General features: G+C 39.4%; 2 protein-coding genes across 19 annotated transcripts; one reads left to right on the top strand and one right to left on the bottom strand.

Moving 5' to 3' along the window:
• Window positions 1-1,489: 1,489 nt before the first annotated feature.
• LOC111245094 (uncharacterized) lies at window positions 1,490-21,798 on the bottom strand. Of its 9 annotated transcripts, XM_086977963.1 has the most exons (7): window positions 7,207-7,335; window positions 6,773-7,001; window positions 5,649-5,979; window positions 4,897-5,082; window positions 4,102-4,267; window positions 3,454-3,580; window positions 1,490-2,293 (listed from the first exon to the last, which is right to left on the bottom strand). In XM_086977963.1, exons 4-7 carry the CDS (start codon window positions 5,041-5,043, stop codon window positions 2,191-2,193), a joined length of 543 nt encoding a protein of 180 aa, XP_086834089.1. In that variant the 5' UTR covers window positions 5,044-5,082; window positions 5,649-5,979; window positions 6,773-7,001; window positions 7,207-7,335; the 3' UTR covers window positions 1,490-2,190. The 9 variants fall into 9 exon arrangements, with proteins under 9 accessions (XP_086834089.1, XP_022648688.1, XP_086834090.1 ...); XM_022792953.2 differs by lacking the exons at window positions 5,649-5,979; window positions 6,773-7,001; window positions 7,207-7,335 and adding exons at window positions 20,609-21,349; window positions 21,622-21,798; XM_086977964.1 differs by lacking the exons at window positions 6,773-7,001; window positions 7,207-7,335 and adding an exon at window positions 8,689-8,823.
• On the top strand, window positions 8,288-18,466 carry LOC111245055 (uncharacterized). 10 transcript variants are annotated; one of them, XM_086977946.1, is made up of 10 exons: window positions 8,288-8,383; window positions 9,632-9,863; window positions 10,065-10,301; window positions 11,590-11,751; window positions 12,028-12,074; window positions 12,234-12,414; window positions 13,068-13,272; window positions 14,292-14,408; window positions 15,071-15,241; window positions 15,484-18,466. In XM_086977946.1, the coding sequence occupies exons 2-10, from the start codon at window positions 9,694-9,696 to the stop codon at window positions 16,714-16,716; spliced, it is 2,523 nt and encodes an 840-aa protein (XP_086834072.1). In that variant the 5' UTR covers window positions 8,288-8,383; window positions 9,632-9,693; the 3' UTR covers window positions 16,717-18,466. The 10 variants fall into 10 exon arrangements, with proteins under 10 accessions (XP_086834072.1, XP_086834073.1, XP_022648578.1 ...); XM_086977947.1 differs by having other exon boundaries at window positions 8,303-8,383; window positions 9,691-9,863; XM_022792843.2 differs by lacking the exon at window positions 8,288-8,383 and adding an exon at window positions 8,653-8,674.
• Window positions 21,799-21,930: the final 132 nt, after the last annotated feature.

The raw sequence follows: 21,930 nt of genomic DNA, 5'->3' as shown, positions 1-21,930 counted from the left end.
TCGATTATTATAAACGTTAAGTGTATTTAAAAAGTCTGAATATATCCTAAATTATAGTTAGCACGATTTTCCCAAAGGTCTAGCTCCAATGAGAAAACAAGGAGGATTAGTATCGAGGAATGGCTGTTTATCTACCAAAAGTAAAATGTTAGAGTACCAAATAAAAGGTTTTTAATAATGATTAGTTTTATAGATTTCTAGATTGATTTTGAGAGAATCTTCACATGCTTCTTAGCAGTTGTTATCAGCAAAGTTTCAAGGATATCTGAGAGGAAAAAGTGCCGATAGCCGAGTACCTTTGCTTCACGGTAGATCGTTAGCAAGAAGCATAATTTAGAAATGAACGTCTAATAAACACAGGGACTTGTAGTTCAGGCAAACTGGGTCTAAACCAACGTGACAAATAAAGTGACACAGCAAATAAAATAATATGATTAATTCGTTTACGAAGTAAAGTTTTTGTATGTATTATATTATACTAACGGCATGCACTACGAGTCATTGCAGTGATTCGATCTTAAAAGATGTCAGTCGTTACCAAAAGCTATTTGTACACTATCGAGATACTTAAACGATAAGGTGACGACGTGTCTATTCGGAAGTTCAACTTACCAAGATGAGCAGCTGAAGTTGCATATAAAACGGTGACGCAAAATACAACTGCTGAAGTTACAAGACGAATTAAACTTATAAATCTAGCGAATATAATAGCTTATAGAGTATCTGTTAAGTTATCTATGGTCGAAAGTTTAAATCTTAATCAAACGTTCAAACATTAAGAATAGCATAATACTAAAGAAGATTATGCAGGTCTTAATGAAAGCCTACCTTCAGGATTGGCATGTCCTACGCGAAATTTGTGTATTGAACGAATGCAATGCAATAGAAAGACGTGCAATGCAACGTCCATGCTGTACTCGCGCCAATCTCGCTTTACGTCCTTCCGAGATGAAACATCCGATATGAAAATTACATGCGTAGCAAAGTTATGGTGAGAGGCGGACTAGCGACAACTGAAATTCCGTTTCGAGTGATCAAAATCTGTTACGCGTGTCCCCTACAGTTATTTTTGCAAGTAACATTGGCTAGACTTTTAAACTATGCATAAGTTACCACCTGTCAGCGAGGGACCTTTATTTAGGGCGTATACGTAAATGACGAGCTGGCACATGTAACGATTCGTTTAAAAACATATCTTCGGTGCATTATCAGCCGACCCAGCAGAACGCACAGAAACTAGTGTTTGCTTGGATACCGATTCAATGACAATGAAAGTGAACGGGAAAAACGTCGCAAACTGCTACGCTGAAACGATGGAAGCATATTGATGGAAGTAGCGAAGGATATTGATTGTCTTCGTATTGAAGATTCTGATTAGACTATTCGAAGGACTGAAAGTGTCGATAGTTGTGAAAATTCGTATCAGGGTCCGTCAGTTTAGGCACGCTTTGAGAAGACTGATCACCTCTTAAAGACGACACAAAACAGATCAGGTTTTCGTGGCATTATTTTATTCGTAAATTATACCTGTTATGTATAGGTGTTGAATCTACTGTTACGCTACTTCTACTACGGTTATGATGGCTGAATATGAGTTTTACCTCGTTATGGTTCAGTCTTAATCATCTAAGAAGCGTTTCCAGGAAAAAGCAAAACTCAGACCCTGGTATCATTATGCAGTTGCATACTCTTAATAACTAGGACACTGCATTTCTGGACACAGAGTAAGAGGCCAGCACCTAAGGCAGGCTTGCGAAAACCACATTCCGCCTATGTATTTCGCTACAAATAGAACCATTATACTAATAGCATGTATGTACTCCCAAACTGAACCCGTCCGATGAATCCTTCACATCGGATCGAGATCCATATATGAGCTACTGGAAACGGTTGGCCTGCGTGTAACTTTGTTAATGAAGATCATTATTAAAGCCTTGCGCTGATTAGTAACGAAATGCTTGCCAGCCTAAATCGACTAATTTAACATGTCAAAAGTTCTATTTGTACATAGTAATGATGTTTGCAATATAAAAAAAAATTAAGTTTCGCTTATGATCTTCAATATTAGCTTCGTAGAGAAAGGCTTCGATCGACTTTATTGATGCAATCTTTACTTCATGAGTAGAATGATATTAGGAAGAATAAGCCGCCTTCGTCGTAGTGCTCCACACACAATACAGGGGACACGGTTCAATGATCGCATTTCTGTCCTGTTATACAAACGGTATGGTAGATGTGATGCGCCTCATGGACGCCATGATTCATTGCATGCTTGATCAATTTTTTAGCCTCCCTGTAAGATTGCCCGATGTCATGGATCAGCGCTATTTTCACAAAAAAAAATCTAACTCTACCTAAATATACCGGTGAAATATACAAAATACATATAAATATACATTACTGAAATTGTAAGATAAGTGTCCTAGTTATCTCCTTCAGTAATCGTTGTGTGGTTAATGTCACCAAAGTTCAGGCAATGCTTGTTCGATATTATCACCAAGCTTTCTTTAACTTACTGTCGTAAACAAATCAAATTCGAACAATCTATTAGTAGAAATATATATCAAAACATAAAACGTCAATAGTGCGCTTGCTTACTGTGAAAAAGTTCCATGAGTTTGACGAACTTAAAACTGAATACGTATTTATCACGCGTTCAGATAATGCCAGCTTGGCATAATTCGCGTGATCGAGCCTGGTACATCGTTTTTTAAAATTGCTCCGCCAAGCTATCTATCTAATCGTATGACCGTAATCTGGGACATAAGATCGTTTGTGGCTTCATTTGAAAGCGAACGATGTGTTCTACGAGAGGAAAAAGATGCCACCATTTTCCAACACTGTTCGTATGATGAATCTGCCTATGATTATATACTAAGGGGCAAGTGGCCGACCGGGCTCGAATTTGGGCGTGAAAACATTTTGTTTCGTGTTAGAACACCTGAAACAATGCCTTTCGGTGGTACCACATATAAAACGCAAATCATATATATACATTATAATGTCAGAGGAGGCAAGCAAGTGGAGCTCGCGCACCTCACAGTAGCCGTAGTAATATTCAAGAAACTCAAAAAATACACGGAAATCTAGGCCGAAGGCCTGTCAAGAATCGGAAGATTCTGCGTCAACTCTATGCCTACCGGTTTTGTTTAAGTATGACCCTATTTACTTAATAATTGTGAACCTTCCTTTTTTTTTTCTTACCGCTTTAAGCTCTAACTGCCCGCCAAATCCAGCCTCAAAAGTACCAATTTGTGCGCTGCTAATTGTATTGGTCGTTGTATTCGACAAGTCATATTGCATACGATGCATACCGAATACCCCATTCAGTAGTCTCTATTTTTTCAATAGTGTCACAACAAGGTAATATATTTCATATTATTATTCAGCGTGAATAAATAAAAAAGTATTATAGTATTCGACAAAAACTTCAAATTGTCCACATCTACTGACCCTTTCTGAACATCCGTTTCCAGGCCCTGCATATGACCAACAGCTAGGTTGTACGCGGAATGGGCGTGGCCTTGATCAGCAGACTTCCGGAACCATCTCATGGCCTCCGCGTGGTCCTTCTCTACGCCTAAGTAATAAAACGGGGTTAAAGGCAGGTTTAAGCGCATGCCCTTGCTAAAATGAAAAGCTAAGAAATGCAACTCCAGGCACAGAATTTAGACCGACAATGGGTGAACGACAAATGGGTATTTTTACTAGTTTATATAACCTTAAACCAACATTAAGGTTACTGCTCCCATATAACTATGCGTGTTAATCTATAACTAATAGAAAGAAAACATTATCTATTGAAGTAAAATAAACAGTGATGTAATACAGATGTGTCCTATTGAAAACTGACTGTATAAAGCAATAGCCAGATATTAAGCAGCGAATGTATCTATCAGTGATAAAGGACAAAGCTCGTTTACACCGTTTTTGCAAAGAAAGATTGAGTAATATAGTGGACGCATAATCGGATCCTCCAGAATAACATATACCCGGCATGGGCCGATGAGCGTAGGACTTGGCCCAAACGAGTGGATTTTATTTCGCCGAAACTACTACCCACTAGCTCATTTACGCTAGTTCATTTTTCCTAAGTTTTACCTGCTCTAGTTAACTCGCCTGATCCATTGAGATATCGATGAGCTAGAACGTGCTGGGCCGAGGCGTGACCCAAATGGGCGTACACTTTTGCAGTATGCAAATGGACGAGGTCCTCGTGCCGCCAACAAAACCAGAGCATGAACATCAGAAGAATGACACACGCCACCTGAAAGGTTAGCAACAAAACCCCAACTCTATTCATTCACATTAAGCTTCGTGTTTTTAGCAGGCACAAAAAAAGGAGCATGAAAATAGCGATAATTATCCGTGATACCTGGAATATTTATGATTAACAAAAAAAAAAAAACAAATGAAACTTTGGCTTGAAATAGTATTTAACAACAACACGGAACGGTCATCGGCCAAATCCTGCTTAGTTAGAATGTTTAGCACGTGAGTGAAATTCTATGCTGTACAGGACTGTGTGCAATAAGCGTATAGCTCCTTGTAAGGGTTGAGATATAGATCTTTATGAAACACCTTTATTGTTGCAATCGTGCAATGGTTTTCATCAGACTCGCAGTATGGAAAATTCTGCCTATTCCAAGAATCGTCTCTATCAGTTGGCACAGGTTTCAACGCGGCGCCATTGCCAGAAAACCGTATGGATATACGAAACTGAAAATGTGCTAACGTCAAAAGCTGGTTATTAACCCGAATATATTCACTCCTCATGTAGAAGCTACGTGATGATTCAACTATTCGGTTACACAGCAAGAACGTATATATCAGCAGCAGGTTTGAGTGCCTCACTCTAGGGGGTAAATTGAAAATAGCCAAACCCTCGTGCGGTACCTCGAGTGCGCTGATCCACCAGGGGTCTTTGGTGGCTCGAGGAACGTGAATTTTATCCTCATCCTGAACGAGTAGTTCTTCCGCTTCAGGAACGGAAGTAACTTGCGCTATCGAAGGTCGCTTCGATCGTCTGCGTATGTGAGGCATCTTTTATAATTTTAGATCGATGATAGTTACGTTTTGTTCCTGTAAAGGTATGACAGCCGCACGATAACGCGCGAAATATTAAACAAACGTTAAACGAAGTGCTTTATTTGATAATAATAAATACATTTTTTGAGTTTTATACCTGTTTCCATGGCAGTGGTCAAGCATTGCTTTAAACGGGCGGCTCCTTGCAGCATAAAACGAATGTATGTTTACGGTGGTTTCTGAGTGACATCGTGTGTTTTTAGTTTAATAGGCAACCTGCTTCCACCGAACTATAATGGGGTAATTATACTGAGGACCATTATTAACCAACAATATAGTGTTGTAGGTTTCATTGCTGGTCTATGCCTAATCAGTCTCCTTAAAACCGACAATTGTTTGGTATTTGAATTGGCGGATATTTAAATTAACCAAATGGTTTATTTAAAGAAAAGTAGGAAGTACACGATATGGCCATAAGGCAGGTCCTGTTGTCGAATTCACGGAAGTGTATGGTCATACAAGCCGGCAATTGAATATATTTCGGACAAAGGAGGCCGGTAACAACTGCTTTGATAGAAAACAACATTAAACTATACAGCCATGATTCATTGTTGACTCACCAAGATCAATCTATATTTGCCAATTCGTAAGAGAAGCGCCTACGCTCACATTTAGTGAAAGGGGAATTCTTGCGAAGGGGCTTCCATATCTTCATTAATATACTCCATCGTGGTCCGGATCACCCAATGTGGGGACCGTTCGATGATTTACAGATTAAGGACGTTAATGCAGTTAGTAAACGCCCTTACTTCATTTACTAATAGGTTATTGGTTTTTGGTCGACCCTTGGCTTCGGGTACCTCATGACTCTCAGCTCTAACGTGTCTTCGCTTTTACTGACACTAAGGCAGGCGCGCAATACGCGCGCGCTCAATGTCGCAGTCACACAACCTGCAAATATGTCCTTCAATTGTTATTCCTAGAATACCTACAACAGTAAGTAGATTTAGTTACTGGCGAAATGATAAAATACTGTGCACGTAGTCAGCGAGTCTTTTGAGAACTTTACGAGACAAATGCCTCAAATAGCGTCATTGTAATAAGCACGTACAAGTTTATATGACCTTGAATGAAAACGTTTTTTGTTCGTACATATGAACTATTCCATTACATTCTATTGTAGCTTTAAGTGCGCTCAATCCTTACCATCTAAACTTGGTGCATATAAAGCAAATAAAAGTAGATCGCTGGCCAAAAACGTACGGTTCGGTTCGTTTTCGTAAGCTCTCGACCTTTACGAAAATTGAACGTTTGTGCTCTATTCGTTTATATACATATTTACCAAGTCAAACATAATCTAGGTGATTTTCTTTTCTAAATTACAACAGAGTAGAAAAAAATATTTAATGCAACTGAAAACGTCGAAAGTTCGTCATGTGTGTAAACTGTAACATGAAAAGAATGTATCAGCACTTTTTTTATAGAACTGTACAATATGGTGTCCTCGTATAGCAGCGTTATTTAATATGTTTTCTACACCACAGGGTGTTCTAAACCGGTTAGTACACGGACAAGAAAGCCGTTGGACTTTAGCCGCGGCTTCAAGCAGGGCTTGAACCCCAATAAATCACACTCGTCCACGATGTTCTTATCAAAAATAATGTGAAATAACTATAATACCTACTTATTAATTTTTACGGTTATCACTTAACGGTTAACATATACACATTTGGCAGACACGTACTGTTAACATAGAACCGAAAAGCAGTAATCCACAAAGGTAAATTAATGTGTAGGTAAGTACGGATGTGTAAGACAGAAGTTCACAGGGAAGCGAACGTTTAGATACAACGTGTCACCTTCGATACTCGGCTCTGTCTGGCTGAGGTGGCCTTAGGACGAGGTGCCCTCGGGAGGGCGAGGGAATCAGGACGTCGCGCCTGACAGCTCCCATAATTTTCTGGTGCGTGACGCTGCAACCCAGTAAGCGTATGTCGTAACCCTTCGAGGTACAGACAGTCGATTCCAACTAATCTACTTATTAATGGCGCATTAAAACGGCGCCTATTAAATGCATTTGACATTTTGTGCGTTTGACCTTATTCACTAAGGACATGTTACTCCCCTCTAATTGCTATAGTTACTAAACTTTTTCTATATAAAATGGATAATACTAACCCGATATAGAACTCAAACCGGTTATTTGGTCTTTTCTTAAAATTGTATTTCAACGTTTATCGATGACAAGGTGCTACAGATATATCTTTCCGTAACAGACTTATAGGGCTCACATGTTTTCGTTTTCACAACGTAAAATTGTAAATCACAATAAGCAGACGAAATTATATTTATTTTGAAAAATGATACAAAGCTAACGGCTGTCTGTATTTTTTTTTAATTGTTTACTAATAATCACAATATAGAAATTGAAGCATTGACAAAGGCATTCAGCAGTCATTCCGTTCGTAACCAGTTGTGTCCATAGCAGAGATAAACGCGCCATTCCATTGTTGTGCAGGTACCACCTACAGCTCAACACTGTAATACTCGTAACGATATGCTGCTAAGCAATGTATAATAATGGAACTTTGCTCTAATATCTAGTCACTCTAAGTTAACTCCAACTTCTTACTTCGCACCATTACAACTCAGTTAAGCTACCGTAATTAGTTCCATTAACGTAACGTCAATGCAATATGAACTAGAGGCACGGAACAGCATTACTCTCTGTAGCGTTGATATCGAACTCTCGTTTCCTATGCAAGTTAGGACGCAGAGCTGTTGTCGAAATCTATATCAGGGCTATTTAAAGATACGCAATGATGCAAATGGATTTCCTTCATATATATGATTAAATTGGGCTAATAAATTAGTTCGGATTTTTTTTTCTAAAACTTATTATTATTATTATTATTATTATGGTAAAACGGCCTTATTTCTAGAACAATAACAAAGCAGACACTTTAACGAAATATTTTATATAATAATAACGAATATAGAAGGGTCATTTTTTGTAGTAGTGATTGTTTATTATAGTGATTGTCAACTGTGATTATAGCTTAAAAACCTTAAATTTTAACTATTCACAAATAATTTTTTTTTAAATTTAATTCGAAAATAACGTTTTGATCGTGAACGTACGTCAAACGATATTGGTAGGTATTAGCGTGGTAAAGTACATCCCATACAAGGAAAAAAAACGGCAGAACCAGATTTTGATAGCGGACCAAAAGTGCCAGCGCAAATCTGAACTTTACAGAAAAATCTTCAGCTGCCAAAATGTAACTTCACTAGAATGCTTCGTATGGACACTTCGTAAGAACCAAATCAATCGACGCATTGTTACTGTTGAAAAGTGAGTTAGTCTTTTGAAAATGATTAATGAGTGATTCAGGTCTTAAATTCACGGTAAATGATGGTTATAAGCAGTCAGTAACGACACTGGTAGCATATGTAGACAAATTCGCTATGATTTTTATTAATTATATATATTACAATATTAATTTTAGCCAGTCTTATAAGCGATGCAGAGAAAACGTTCTAAAATTTGTGGTACGCTCTAAAAATATGGCTCTAAAAATTTAAAAAAAAAATTGAGGAATCCGGATCACTTGTCGGGCAATTTAATATTCTAATAGTATGCAAGGTAACTTGACAAACCGTTTTGCATTCAGCTAGGATGTACTCTTGTCGGGCTACTCAGCTACACTTTTCGATATTCGGTACGAGATGACGTCCTGTCATCAACGATTTTTTAGGCACTTCAAACCATCGCTGGTCGTCGTGCAGGGACCTCACATAGGTGGATAATGTCTATCGACACAACTCAACACTTGACAACAGTGTTCGTTTGGCATGAGCTACTCTACGTTAATAATTTAGTTCATAAGCCCATTTGTTTGTTTGTTTGAACTCAGCGATTCCGGTAGCTTTGGCGGCGTTTGAATTCGTTTAGATAACGTTGTGTTTGTGATGGACAGCTATTATCACGTAGAGCATAAGTGTGATGTTTCGAAGTATCGCCGGGCTAGCGAGACCGACGTACGTCTAGGGGAGCAACATAATGTCTATGCAGATACCGTTAGGTGCGTTGTATTTTAGCCATTTCATTCTGGTATATGGAGACATCCTGGACAATATGGCTTAAATGGAAAAGTGACCTAGGTGCATTGAACCAACCGACTGAATATAAATGCATTGTGTAACAGTGCAGATTTCTTGAAGCAGTATCTAAAGCTTCGATCAGGTGTTTGCTGCATTGAATTCGATATTCTGACAGAAATGTACGCCTGAAGCTCAATGTATAGTTTTAGGTGTGTAAGCTTATTAAAAACGTGCCCTTCATCTGTATCACAACAGCTGGCGCCATTACTTGAATCACTCCTGTCTTTCAAAAACGAACATAGCAATAACCGTCGCAACTAAAGCAACGTCGTACGCTTTAACTGACACAATAAGATCGATAATGGATTGATCCGATTGCGTCAGCTAGAATTAGTCGACAATAATTTACGATGCTATTATACACCGAGAGTCTGTTAGACTCTTTTTTTAATCGTTCAAGACTTAATGAACTTCCTGCACATTCCGTTCGTATGAGTAGCTGTCGTGGGTTTTCTCGTCCCGATCGGAATAGTTAGTTTGACCTATGCCATCTACCAGGAAATGACCGACGTAGCTGAATCTATGGATGAAGATTCCAAAGCGTACGATGCATACGTAAATTCTCCAGTGCCTACTTATCAATCGATTTATATGTTCAACCTGACGAATTACGAGGATATACTAAGAGGCAAACGGCCCATCGTAACCGAGCTCGGCCCCTACGTATTCAAGTGAGTAACACAAATTTCAATCAAATTACGCTACTATACGAAATTATATGAAGCACACACTATGGAGCAAAAGTTATTTCGAACAAACTTACGCTTTTAAAGCCGTGACGATTAAAAGTTCACTTCAAATGTTCCTATTAAAAAAATCTCATCGTTTTTTTTTTTTAACTCATCTTAACATTGTTAACGCTTCCGTTCCAGAACAGTGACACAGCGAAATAGCTCCTGGTACCATGACCTGGTTGAAACAACTGAAGTAAACGCTTATTATTTCGAACCGAATATGTCTAAGGGAACTCTGGACGATACAATTTTTACCATCGACCTTTATGCCATTACGCTGTTGGATATGCTGCAAGAGAAGCCGCACTTAAAAAACATTTCAGGCAATATGACGGTGTTTTTCAATATGACAGTTCGGAAGCTGCTCTACGAAGGGTAATCAGAAGCAAAACGAATTATTAAGAACTTCGCAGTAGTGATATAGGTAATTTTAGGATGGCGAAAGCTCTACTTGCTCAAAGCTGACGCTATTAAAAATTTTACGTTCCGCATCGCCAACCGCTATCGTTAATTTTGAAGCATTTGAGTAGATTACAAAAAACGAACGACAACGACCAATTTGTGATAGATAAATGATAATTAGAGGTGTATATATATATACACATTAGGTGATAGTTAACGTTCTTTACAGTCGTCTCGATAATGGCGAGCTTCACGTAAAAGGCGTGGTCATTTGTCGCCAATCTAACTACACAACCTAAGTACAAACTTTTTTTTTTTCTGTGCAGGGGACAAGTAAAGCCCATCCCGTCCGATCGATATTTAAAGTTATGCAGAAATTAGTTAGCTTTTTTATGCTTTTCTTAAGCTGAGTTTTTTAGTTCTTGTTGGGTCATAATTGTCGAATTCTTTACCTGTTATACTCATTTCTAATTACTCAGGAAATCTGTTTATTTTTCCTGCATAACTTCATATTGATGGTACTCTAACCATGTCTACTATGTTTGCCGTGGCTTTCCATTATCAACAGATTTTGTATTCTACCAAAATACTGAATCCTTTTGAACCCTTGCTCTTTGTTTATGATTAAGCAAATCAACAGCGCCTTAAAAAAATGCCGACTGAACTCGTCCTAGCCGAAGGACGCAAATTTTAAATAAGTTATGAGGTAATTTTTCTCTTGAAATCAGAGTTTTATCAAACGGGCGCAGCTCCAAGCCTCTTTGAAGTGAAAAGCGAAAACTATGTATCGAGATTTCGATAAGCGTAGCATTCTGAAGGGGCCCGACTTCGTTAAATGAGCCTTAAGATTTCCGACAGACCATATCCTCACGTATTCCATCGTAACTTATCTCCGATGCTGACCATATTTAATGATCTGTAAACATTGTGAAGGAATTGTCGAAACAATTCAATGTCTGATAGCCGTCGGCGACAGTGATAAAGAATCGTAGTTGGCAAGCAGGTCTCGCAGGCGGCAAATGTCAGGTACACATATGGGGCAAATAAACTGTAGCACTGTTAAATCGGTATATCAACTACTTTTGCGTGGACATGATTTAAATTGCTTAAGTTCGAAGATCTCGTAAAAAAAAAGAACATAATCTATACGGCAAAATCACATACGATTAATCCAATCGTATCGAGCTTAACGACATTTACGGTAAGGTGATGGCCAATTTTGCCGTCGGTTTTTACTGCTTCCCGTTCGTGTTTAATATAGCTATGAGGAGAACAACGAGTGGGCGGACATCTTGCGATTTCCCGGCAGCCTCGTCTCTTATCTCCGACCTAATAATGGAAGCATCACAAAATATCAAGTATATACAGGTCGAAGTGGACGTTCCAAAGACACCAACGCCTATTATTCATGGCAAAATAGCAAGTTAGTTGTTTTTAGTTTCGTATTGTGTAAAGTTAGACTTGAAAATTTGTTCCGAAATGTCCGAAAAAATCAGGGATATAAGAGAAAAGAACAAATAGCCAATATTATTGAATCGCTAAATAAACGTCGAGTTGTTAGTGTTTCGGTCCAACTATTTACTAGGTGGCTGGAAAAGCAGTAAGTCCTAGTTTCATACTGCTATCGTAATGTTACCGTAATTTAGTTGTTCATTTCAAGAGCGATGTTACTAAACCGTAAGGCCAATTTCATTTTCAGAACCCTCAACTACTTTAAGCCTGCTTGCAGTAACTTAGACGGCACAAGTAAGCAATACGTACTCTATGCCAGTATGATTACATGCAATTAATGAAGTTTCAAACATTTTACCAAGTTTACTAGTCCTGATATCCAATCAAGTATTCCTCGACAACTCGAACAACAGAAAAGTCCTATTCTAAATATTAACATGTAATTTATTGCAGATGGCGAATTCTATCAACCCACACTGTATCCACCATTAATCGTCAAGATCTTCCGCCGATCATTGTGCAAACCGTGGAGATTATATCTAAAGGATCGCTTTTTACGTTTAGGGGAGCCTATCGTCCGTTATAAGGCACTTGCAGATCTGTTCAGTGAAACAGGCGATCCGGCTTTGGATAGGTACGCCGCTTTGGAAAACTATAGGTGATGACGGGATCGGCATAGATTGTTAAAAATAAAATTCCCGGTCAGGCTGATACTGCGCGTAACCTCTTAAGTTTGAAGGTTAACAGAAATACCTCGTACGATGCCATCGGATGCTTCTGTTGCAGTTGTTAATAACGGTAGCAGGATCTACGTCAGTTCTAATGGCTCTTCGGCTTTTAAGGGGACTTCCAACTTCAACCACTGCGATACCTATTGAATGGCACGTTATTTTTTTAGAAGTATCATCTAGCTCCTTGATAGCTCGGTGTGATCCCTAACTAAAACGCGGCTCTTCATTAATGGGGCTGCACACGGTCATTGATGTTCTATCTACAAGAATATCGGATTATTAGAAGTCTGTTTTTTTGCTATCTTTTTGGAAAATCTGTGCCTCCGCTGACAACGTCGTGGAAAATATAGACATTTTCGCAAGCACTTTACTTGGTCTTGCAGAGGGATGTGAATCATTTTGAGATCCTCCTGCTGGCCAGCATGAGATGGCAGCTGACTTCTCTAAGGCTAATTTACCACATTCACATCTTCATCTGTTAATTGTATAAATACGCATAGAGTACACCAATGTTATTAATATGTAAGTTTTATTTGCCTCGTGTCTTCCTTTTCAGCTGTTATAGTCCCAATCCGACGCATAGACAAGGAACTTTCGATGCAACCTTGTGTTATATGCAGGACCATAACCTCACAAGGTACGCAAGCCAGGTGATACTGAGCTCCCCGCACTTTTTAAATGGAGATCCAACACTCACTCAGCAGATCAGCGGGCTGGCCCCAAATGAGTACGAGCATGGCTTTTATATCGATGTTCATGCGGTAAGTCAGCATAGTCTGTCACTGTCTCAAGTGCAACAGTGTTTCCTTATCCGGCCGATTACAGGTAATTTTATAGGAGATTTGCACTCGTCTGATTATTTTGATTAATGCAGAAACAAACTCTCGACTTTGTCTTCTAAAAAAAGAACGATACGAAGAGTTCTTATTGTTTCGAGTAGTCAAACAAGTACGCCAAAGGATCACGTTTTTGTCTTATACTTATTCTGTTTATTGGAAATCCACTGTTCTGCCTTTTTCGCGACCAAGCGGTAACTTTTTCCAAGAAGTCGATAGTTTCGATAAGTTTAAGAAGAGCTGTACTCAAACAAATCCCGAATTTCTCTAGTGTGGGTCATTTCTACGCGTTCGGGTTGCAGACTTTAAAATCTGCCAAAAAAACAGATAGGCTCAGTGAACGATCGTCCAGCATTAATTTACATTTAATAAAAAGCGAATAACCTGTATCGTTTCGCATAAGCGCAGCAATTTTAACCCGGATTTGGGGGTCTATTTTTGTCGCTATGAGAACAGGGAGTGGCTAAAATGCCAAAAATTATGTGTTCAATTGTCCAGTTGTGTATTCAACAACAAATATGGCTGCTTTTATAAATTTATTCTTAGTGGAATGTTTTGTCGTGGATCGAGATCTTAGTAGGTCTAATTTAGTATGTCAAAATACCATTACACTGTGCCTGTCGATATTGAAGTCAACTTGCAGGATACGACAATAGGTCCTCATCTGGACAATTAATGCTAAGAGATCTTGACTACAAATGCTGAATTTACAACTCATCGAACGTTCCTTTACTACTTGAATTTAAACGAATGCCATACGGCGGCATTGCATTTATCGTATACGTTTAGGTTTTTTTGAAATCTAGGCTTACCTATTGTGTCTAAATGGCTTATATGATCAACAGCCAGCTAAGCCGATTAGGTCAAGGCTTCTTGGTAACGTATCGGTGTATATTGTGCATCGTTAAAATACGATGTTGCTTCTAATGTAAAATCTGTTTTAGAAGAGCGGATTCGTAGTTGACATGCGACGTCGAGTACAGTACAATTTTAGGCTTTTGCCGACGCTGCAGGAGCCCCATCTGCCACCGGTTATATATCCCGTTTACTGGGAGCAAATAGTATGTATCTAGCCACTAATCATTATATGACATTATGGATGGAGTAAGCCTATTTTCTACGTCTTTTTTGTCGCCTTGTATGTCGCTCACTTTCTCACACGAGGCAAATTAAAGCCCAGGAGAATGTTGAAGGTTCATTGAAAGAAGCAACAGTGACCATTTTCACTATTGAACTCTTTCGACGGAAGCCTTAGAGATGGACTAACCCCCTTTTTTAATTTAAGTAGTACACATAATGCTAGCAATAGTCATAAAACCTATAATAATAGGGGGTCAGATTGGATTTTTAAAACTATGATATCGTTTTAATAATACAGTTTAGAAATTCTGTATGACCCTTAACCTCCTAATTTTGATAACACTTCATCCAAAAGCGTAGACCCAGCAAAAGGAGCTTCTATATCAGCTGTATACAACTATAGACGAAAGCCATAAATTGGCAGTTTGATTTAAAAGCTTGCTGTTGGAGGTTACTTAGGGTGAAATTTCCGAGAAGGATTAGCGAAACCTCCAACGTTCCCCATCTTTTGATAGCATCTGACATCTTGCTAGTCAAAGTTAATCTCAGAGTTCACGATGGTTTACAATTAAGTTACATTTTTGCATACTTAATAGCACTTACTCAAGTTTATAGATGTTCTACCAGGTCTTTCGTATTTTAGTGGCGCCTGCCTAAAGACCGTGACCATATAATCGACTACCTGAAACGAGCCTGGTTTCCAATAGGATGGATCGCTGTTACGGCGTTTCTGTTTTTTGCTTTTGCCCTAATTAATCTCGTAATCGCTGTGGCATGCTTTGCAAGAGCTCCTCATGATCCAGTTCAAGAAACGGTAAGCACAACGAATGTGAGGCATTTCGTGGCAATTCCTAATAGTGATTCCCATCGCGACAAGCCGTAAGCGTATTTAGAGACGGTTAATGCTGGCTGATTTTGATACGGGCGAAAGTCAGTTTAGCGTCATATAACAAACCGGGCTATGTAATATTTTTGCAAATGTGGGTGTTGGTGAGTCCTAATAGTTGTTAACATGTGCTTTTTTTTTTGTTCTTATAACCATATCTAAATTACTAGGTAAGCCCATCCACTAAGCAGTTGCTTGGGAAAGGCGTGAGTGAACAAGTGCTTTTGACGGAACCTGTGTCCTCAATGACAAGCAGATTTTTGTCAAAGTCAACTCAAGAAACCTCTCCCAAAGAAATTGAAAGCCTTAAAAAAGGCTTGAAGTCGACACTGTTTGATGAGGGCTCCGTCCTCGAAGCAATAGACTCTGATGGGTTTTCCAACTCGCAAACTAAAAGTGGGAAACATGGCGAAGATGATGATCCGGAAACTCAAACGGACAGCTCGGCTGGATTACGTCCCTTCGTGGAAATACAACCTAAGCCGATTTTGCGATCGAGACCTGCAGCCGCCAATCCGAAACCCAAGTTTGTCATACCACCGAATACTTCCAAGAATCCGTATGGTCCACCCCCGTATCCTACGCAGACATATCCCCCGTCCCTGTATCCACAGGGATATCAACAGTCTTCAAACCCAGCTCAGAGGTATGCCCAATCCCAGAACCAGTCTCAGACACAGCAACAAACCTCAAACCCAGCTCAGCTAGACACCCAGTCCTCAAACCAATCTCAGGGGCAGCAACAATCCTCAAACCCAGCTCAGATAGATACCCAGTCCTCAAACCAATCTCAGGGGCAGCAACAATCCTCAAACCCAGCTCAGATAGATACCCAGTCCTCAAACCAATCTCAGGGGCAGCAACAATCCTCAAACCCAGCTCAGATAGATACCCAGTCCTCAAACCAATCTCAGGGGCAGCAACAATCCTCAAACCCAGCTCAGATAGATACCCAGTCCTCAAACCAATCTCAGGGGCAGCAACAATCCTCAAACCCAGCTCAGATAGATACCCAGTCCTCAAACCAATCTCAGGGGCAGCAACAATCCTCAAACCCAGCTCAAATGGATACCCAGTCCTCAAACCAACCTCAGGGGCAGCAACAATCCTCAAAGCCAGCTCAAATGGATACCCAGTCCTCAGACCAATTTCAGGGGCAGCAACAATCCTTAAACCCAGCTGAGAGGTATTCACAGACCACGAGTCCAGTTCATAGTTATCTACAGCAAACGCACGCCCATACGGACCGCCAGGTTGCAAATCAGCCTTTGGTTGGGTATCCGCAACAAGTACAACGAATATTATCCACTGCGGCTCAGCCATCCTCTCCTTTAGCAGCGGAAGCTGTCACGGCTTCACCGACTGCGGAACAGGTTACTAACGGGACACGACCGTTACAATAGACAAAACGACCGACGTAGAGCCTACTTAGGCGGGGTGCCTGTCTCAATCTAGTCAAATTTGTACCTCTTCATCAGCTCTTTGTGCGGATAATGTGGGCATATATTCCCGAAGCGAAAATTTTTATTGCTTAGAGAAGCTATATATTGATTTTTTTCTGTAGATGAAATATGCTATTCTTTACCGTATGAGACGCGTAGATGCTTTCGTGTGGATGAAGATGCCCATTTTCTCTACTGTTCAAATGGAAATAGTAAACGTGCAAATAATGAAAAATCGTCATAAAGATAAATGATTGGCAAACATTATGTTTGCTCTTTGTAGCCATTAATAAAACTACAGAGGCGTACCATAAAACGACTTTCTATACAACTAGGAATAAAAGCGGAAACATCCAGTAAATATATATACTAGCAAAGTTTGGGTACGGCACATCTTTTGTTATTACATTAAACAGAGAGAACGCATGCCCAATGCAGTATGGGAGTTTAGCAGGGGCTGTGAGCTGCCTGCGATAAAATTAAGTAAGCTCTAGTAGCTGATTACGCCAGGTCGAGTGAAACAGAACTTTGGAAATCGCTGTGTAGTCTATTTAATAACTATGACGAGTATGCAGTGATACCTTTTCTATGGGCGGATTTGAACGTGGTAATACAAGTAGTGCGATAGCAGTTTTCTTAAAGTGCTTGCAGCCTGCAATACGAGGCCTTGCATCGTTTTGCCGGCAACTCAATGAAAGGGACGTCTTTAAGAGGTCAACGTTAGGTCTTAGAATCGAACTTTTTTGCTTAGATGAAACTTACGACGAATTACTTACTGTGCCGCGTAAAATAACGGAATACGGTGATTCGGTCATGATACCAACGATGTCTCTCCATTAGTACCACATAGCGCCGCTAATTAGTGCCTATGCATAATCTCTATGACCTCAAATACGAAGGCAAGTAGCTTTCGTGTTAACGGTTGTGTTTTACGAGCGGACAAGGAACAGGACTAGTTTTTCTCTATTACAATTATTATAGTGCATATTTTATTTGAATGACTATCATGAAACAGTTCACCTTTTGGGAGAAAGTAGTTTTCGCTGACTGTCAATGATACAATCTACCTGGTGATATATGACGAACATATAATGCTATACGAATTAGAGGACGTCATAAATAACCAATGGTCAACGATTTAGACGATGAAATTTGTAACCCTACCGTCGATTTAACTAATGAGATGCTTTATCCTATGAGATGGAGTCAATGATTACAAAATTCGAGTCCGTTGATAGTGTTACTGTTCTGTATAAAGGTGCGTAAGTTACTGCCGGTCGCTCAGACTAGTGTGGATGGACACCGCCCAAAATCAATTGAACTTAATTGAATACAAGGTTCCTCGGTGTGATACAATGGGAGAGAGGAAATGATTATTATTACAGCTCACACGTAGACTAAAACTGTGATCGATTTATAAGAAATTGGAGGAAATTTTCATTTAAGGAGTAATCGTTGAGTTCTTTAACGTTTTTCTACCCATGATAGGTTTTAAACCGCGCGATAGTGGTCTGGCGCTATATGTGGCCAAGACCCCATATTGGAAAACGCAGAAAATATTGGATATTTTCTGCGTCTACACTGTTTTGACTAACGGTTTAGCGTAAATGCGCGAATGTCGGGATTGATCACTATGCCTATGAGAGGTTGCACTAAAAAATAGTTAAACGGATTATTAATAAAAAAAAAAAAAAGCATTTTTCCACAAAGAGTTTTAGCTGTTTTTTGTTTGGAATAACACTATGTTAAAACTATATCTCGGACATATCACTATAGTTCTACACTTTAATTACTATTCGGATGATCGTTTGCTTTTTTTTTTTATAATGAGCGTAGTAAGCTGTACAGAATTATTGAAAAGTTACTTACTTTAGCACAAGAAAATGTAGATTTTTTCTTTCTATCAAATTATGGCTAATATATGAGTCGTGCAATTCGTTCCCATATACTACGTAGCGATAATAAGCGACATATAATATATGCTATCATGCTGATGTTTTTGTCGTACAGGTATTTTATGCTCGTTCGAAGCGTCGTTTAGCTGAAAAGTGCTCGAGTTTTTACGCTCGCTGTGAGTTAATGATGAGTAAATAATAGAGATACACTTACTGACGTTTTTTCAAGCCACGAAGTAAAGTTAAGCGCGAAGAACAAATGTATATTCGAATCAACCATGTGGCGAAATGCCAGAGAAAACTTGGTAAAACCATGATGTCATCGCACCGAGTCGCTGGCTTAGTAAGCTTGAACTCTTAGAGACTACCGCTAAAAAAAAAAAGGGGCTTCTTCGTTTCATCAGTTAACATGAAAAAAGTGTTGTTTAGGCATGGTAAATTATTACTGAGTATTATTTGACAAGTAATTGAAGGGCGATGCGATCGGCTTCGTTTTCTGTTTTCGATCAGGATTCGGCTCACGTATTTGCAAAACAGGCACAGCGAGCCTATGAGATTATCTCTCGAGAAATCTTATGATCAGCTATAGATAACTCTTTGTTTGCTACTGTCTCCATCTGTCTGCGTGCAGGCGCAGACGACAGAACCGAGACGGGCAGCGAATCTGCTATAGCAAGATCTGTGTGAACTTTCTTTGGCATTGTTTTGTGACAGCTTGTCTCTAGGCTGCTACTAGGCGAAGGAAATGGAATCACGGGGATTGCGGTTTTCTTCCGGGGTTCCCTATCATAGTACGCTGTGTTCTATTCCGATTCATTTGTTTCGTCCTGGTCTAAAGTCTTCTACATATTAGTCGAGTACGAAACGTCGTACACCACGTTAGATGTCGATACATCTGCGTTCAAGATACAGGTCTTTTTCAATAACTTCGGTGTTTTCAATGGTTAGCCAGTCTATAAAAGCCTTGATCAGACAATAATTTTAGAATTTATTTAATAATATTGCCTTATTACAATAACTTCCAGAGCAATACGACATTAGTACAGTTGATAGTGTAGAGGAACGATTTAATATCAGTAGATAATGCCATGTTAGCCATTGTAACAGGACACTGCGTTTTGTATGATATATATATGCTGCAAGAGAAGGCAGCCTTCTTTTGCAGCATATATATATTTCGACTACATCAATTGGTTCGAACAATTCAAAAACAACGAGCTCAGAACAAACGTTTTATAAACACGTTTGCAGTATTCAATAACAAAATAGTGAGACAAACGAATAGGTAGCCGAATTTTGCCAGGCCTGTACATTGTTTACTCCGAACACTTCCAAGGCTCCCAGTGTGCAGAAGCCTGCCTCCTAACTACTACACTTATGGCGACTTCTTTTTGCGTGAACCGTAAATATAAACACACAGCAAATAAGATAACTGTGAGAAAGAACATCGCTGATGCAAGCCTATGCATATACATCAGTGGGACTTCGACTTTGCTGAAGGACCGTGCAGCCAATCGATCACGGTTTGACTTATTGAGACACTGTAAATACGTTGCGTGCAAAGCTGAACATTAACAAATCACGCTTCGAAAAGCCACTAAAACGAATTATAGCCTACAGTAGCCATAAATTGGAAAGTTTTAAAGCTAAACTATTTAAAGATATATTATAGAATATATTGATGTGCGTCTTAAGGCTTATTACGAAAACTGAATATCGCGGCGTCCTATTCGATTAAAGCCACGTGCGCCACCAGGTGCCAAATCAACGAACCAGGGACAAGCGATGGTGGATATTAGAAATTGAATACTCAATTGTATAAAGCTACTCCTCCTACAAAGCTATTCCACTTAAGCGTACCTAACTTGTAATATGTCCAATACATTTGGGTTACCTGGGCGCGTCCACAACAATCCCCATGATAAAGCAGTCTTAAAATGATAGCTTACTAGACTTACGGACACGTAAGCTGGCCTTAGTTCGGAACTGTATGCAAACCATTTGATGGAACGCTTCACAGTAGGGCCGCATCGAAACAGTAAATACCGGAACATTTTATAATCTGCTTTAGCGACGGTACACACACTTACGTCTACTACCTTCTACTTAACTGGCTTCGCCGAAACAAAATATTTTGAACGCATTTTAATCTTAAAAAAAGGAAACGTGAGTGTACTAAAATACAGACACAAAGACACTAGTTTTTTTTTTGGAAGGTAAACGCTCCATTCGGGGCATAAAATCTACGATGATGTATTATATTTCGTTGAGCGCTACGATAAAGCTAGGTAAGTGAGTTACATTGTTCTGGATAGGGCGCCATATTGTAGGCCGCCAGGCTTTCACAATCAAACTTACGATAGGCATATCCACTAATATGAAATTCATTAGGTAATTCGGACGTTTCTTAGTTATATGGTTAGATAAAATAGTGTAATAATATTGGATGAGAAATAGAGAACAATAAAAACTAAAAAATATTTTTAGATTAAGTGAAACGCGAACCGGGTAGATGTCGAGATTGAAATCATGCCTAAGCCTATTTGGCGACAAGCCCTTCACGTGCTTAACAAGTGAGGTATCGCCGTGCAGAATGTATGGAAAGCATAAGATTTTCAGCGGGAAAAGGCCATTTCCAAAGCTTCTGCAGTAATATGGCTGGAACGTTCCGGTCAACTTCGTTGGTCAACATTCGTCACCTACACAGACGGATACATTGGTTAGTCACATGAAAAAGTTAATCATAGGCTTAACCGACCTGATTAAAACAAATTAGGACAAATATCTTGGCTACAGATAGAGTCATTTCATGCTACGTAGTTTTCCCACGAATGTGTATACTACAGCATATAATGGAGTAGGCAAGAGTAAAAAATTTGCCTCTTCACTAGACTTTTTTAGTATGAGGGTTTCTAGGCAAAAAAAAGACTATGTGATGGTACCTACCGCACGCCTATCTATCCGGACTCACGTTTCCTGACGTGCTGAGAAGGTCTCTCTCCGCTCCATAACGGACGACCTGCAGCCTACGAAGTTGACGGCTTTTACGAAAGTGCAATATCCACGGCATGCACACGTAGGGAATAAACATGATCACGTTATTCGGAAGCTGATTGATATCGAATGAAGGAGAGTATTCTCCATCCGCAAGACGTTACTTGAGTGGCCTCTCAGTTGCTCGGTTCAATGGGCCTGGCCACTTTTGGGGGCCGCTATATGTATATAAAACAACTTTCATTGATCGGGCTAAATAATTTTAGATTAATTAGAAATTGATAAT

The sequence above is a fragment of the Varroa destructor genome, unplaced genomic scaffold (genome assembly GCF_002443255.2).
Source record: "Varroa destructor unplaced genomic scaffold, Vdes_3.0 BEIS01000001.1, whole genome shotgun sequence".
NCBI lineage: Eukaryota > Metazoa > Arthropoda > Arachnida > Mesostigmata > Varroidae > Varroa > Varroa destructor.
This window is presented reverse-complemented; position numbering and strand designations above follow the sequence as displayed.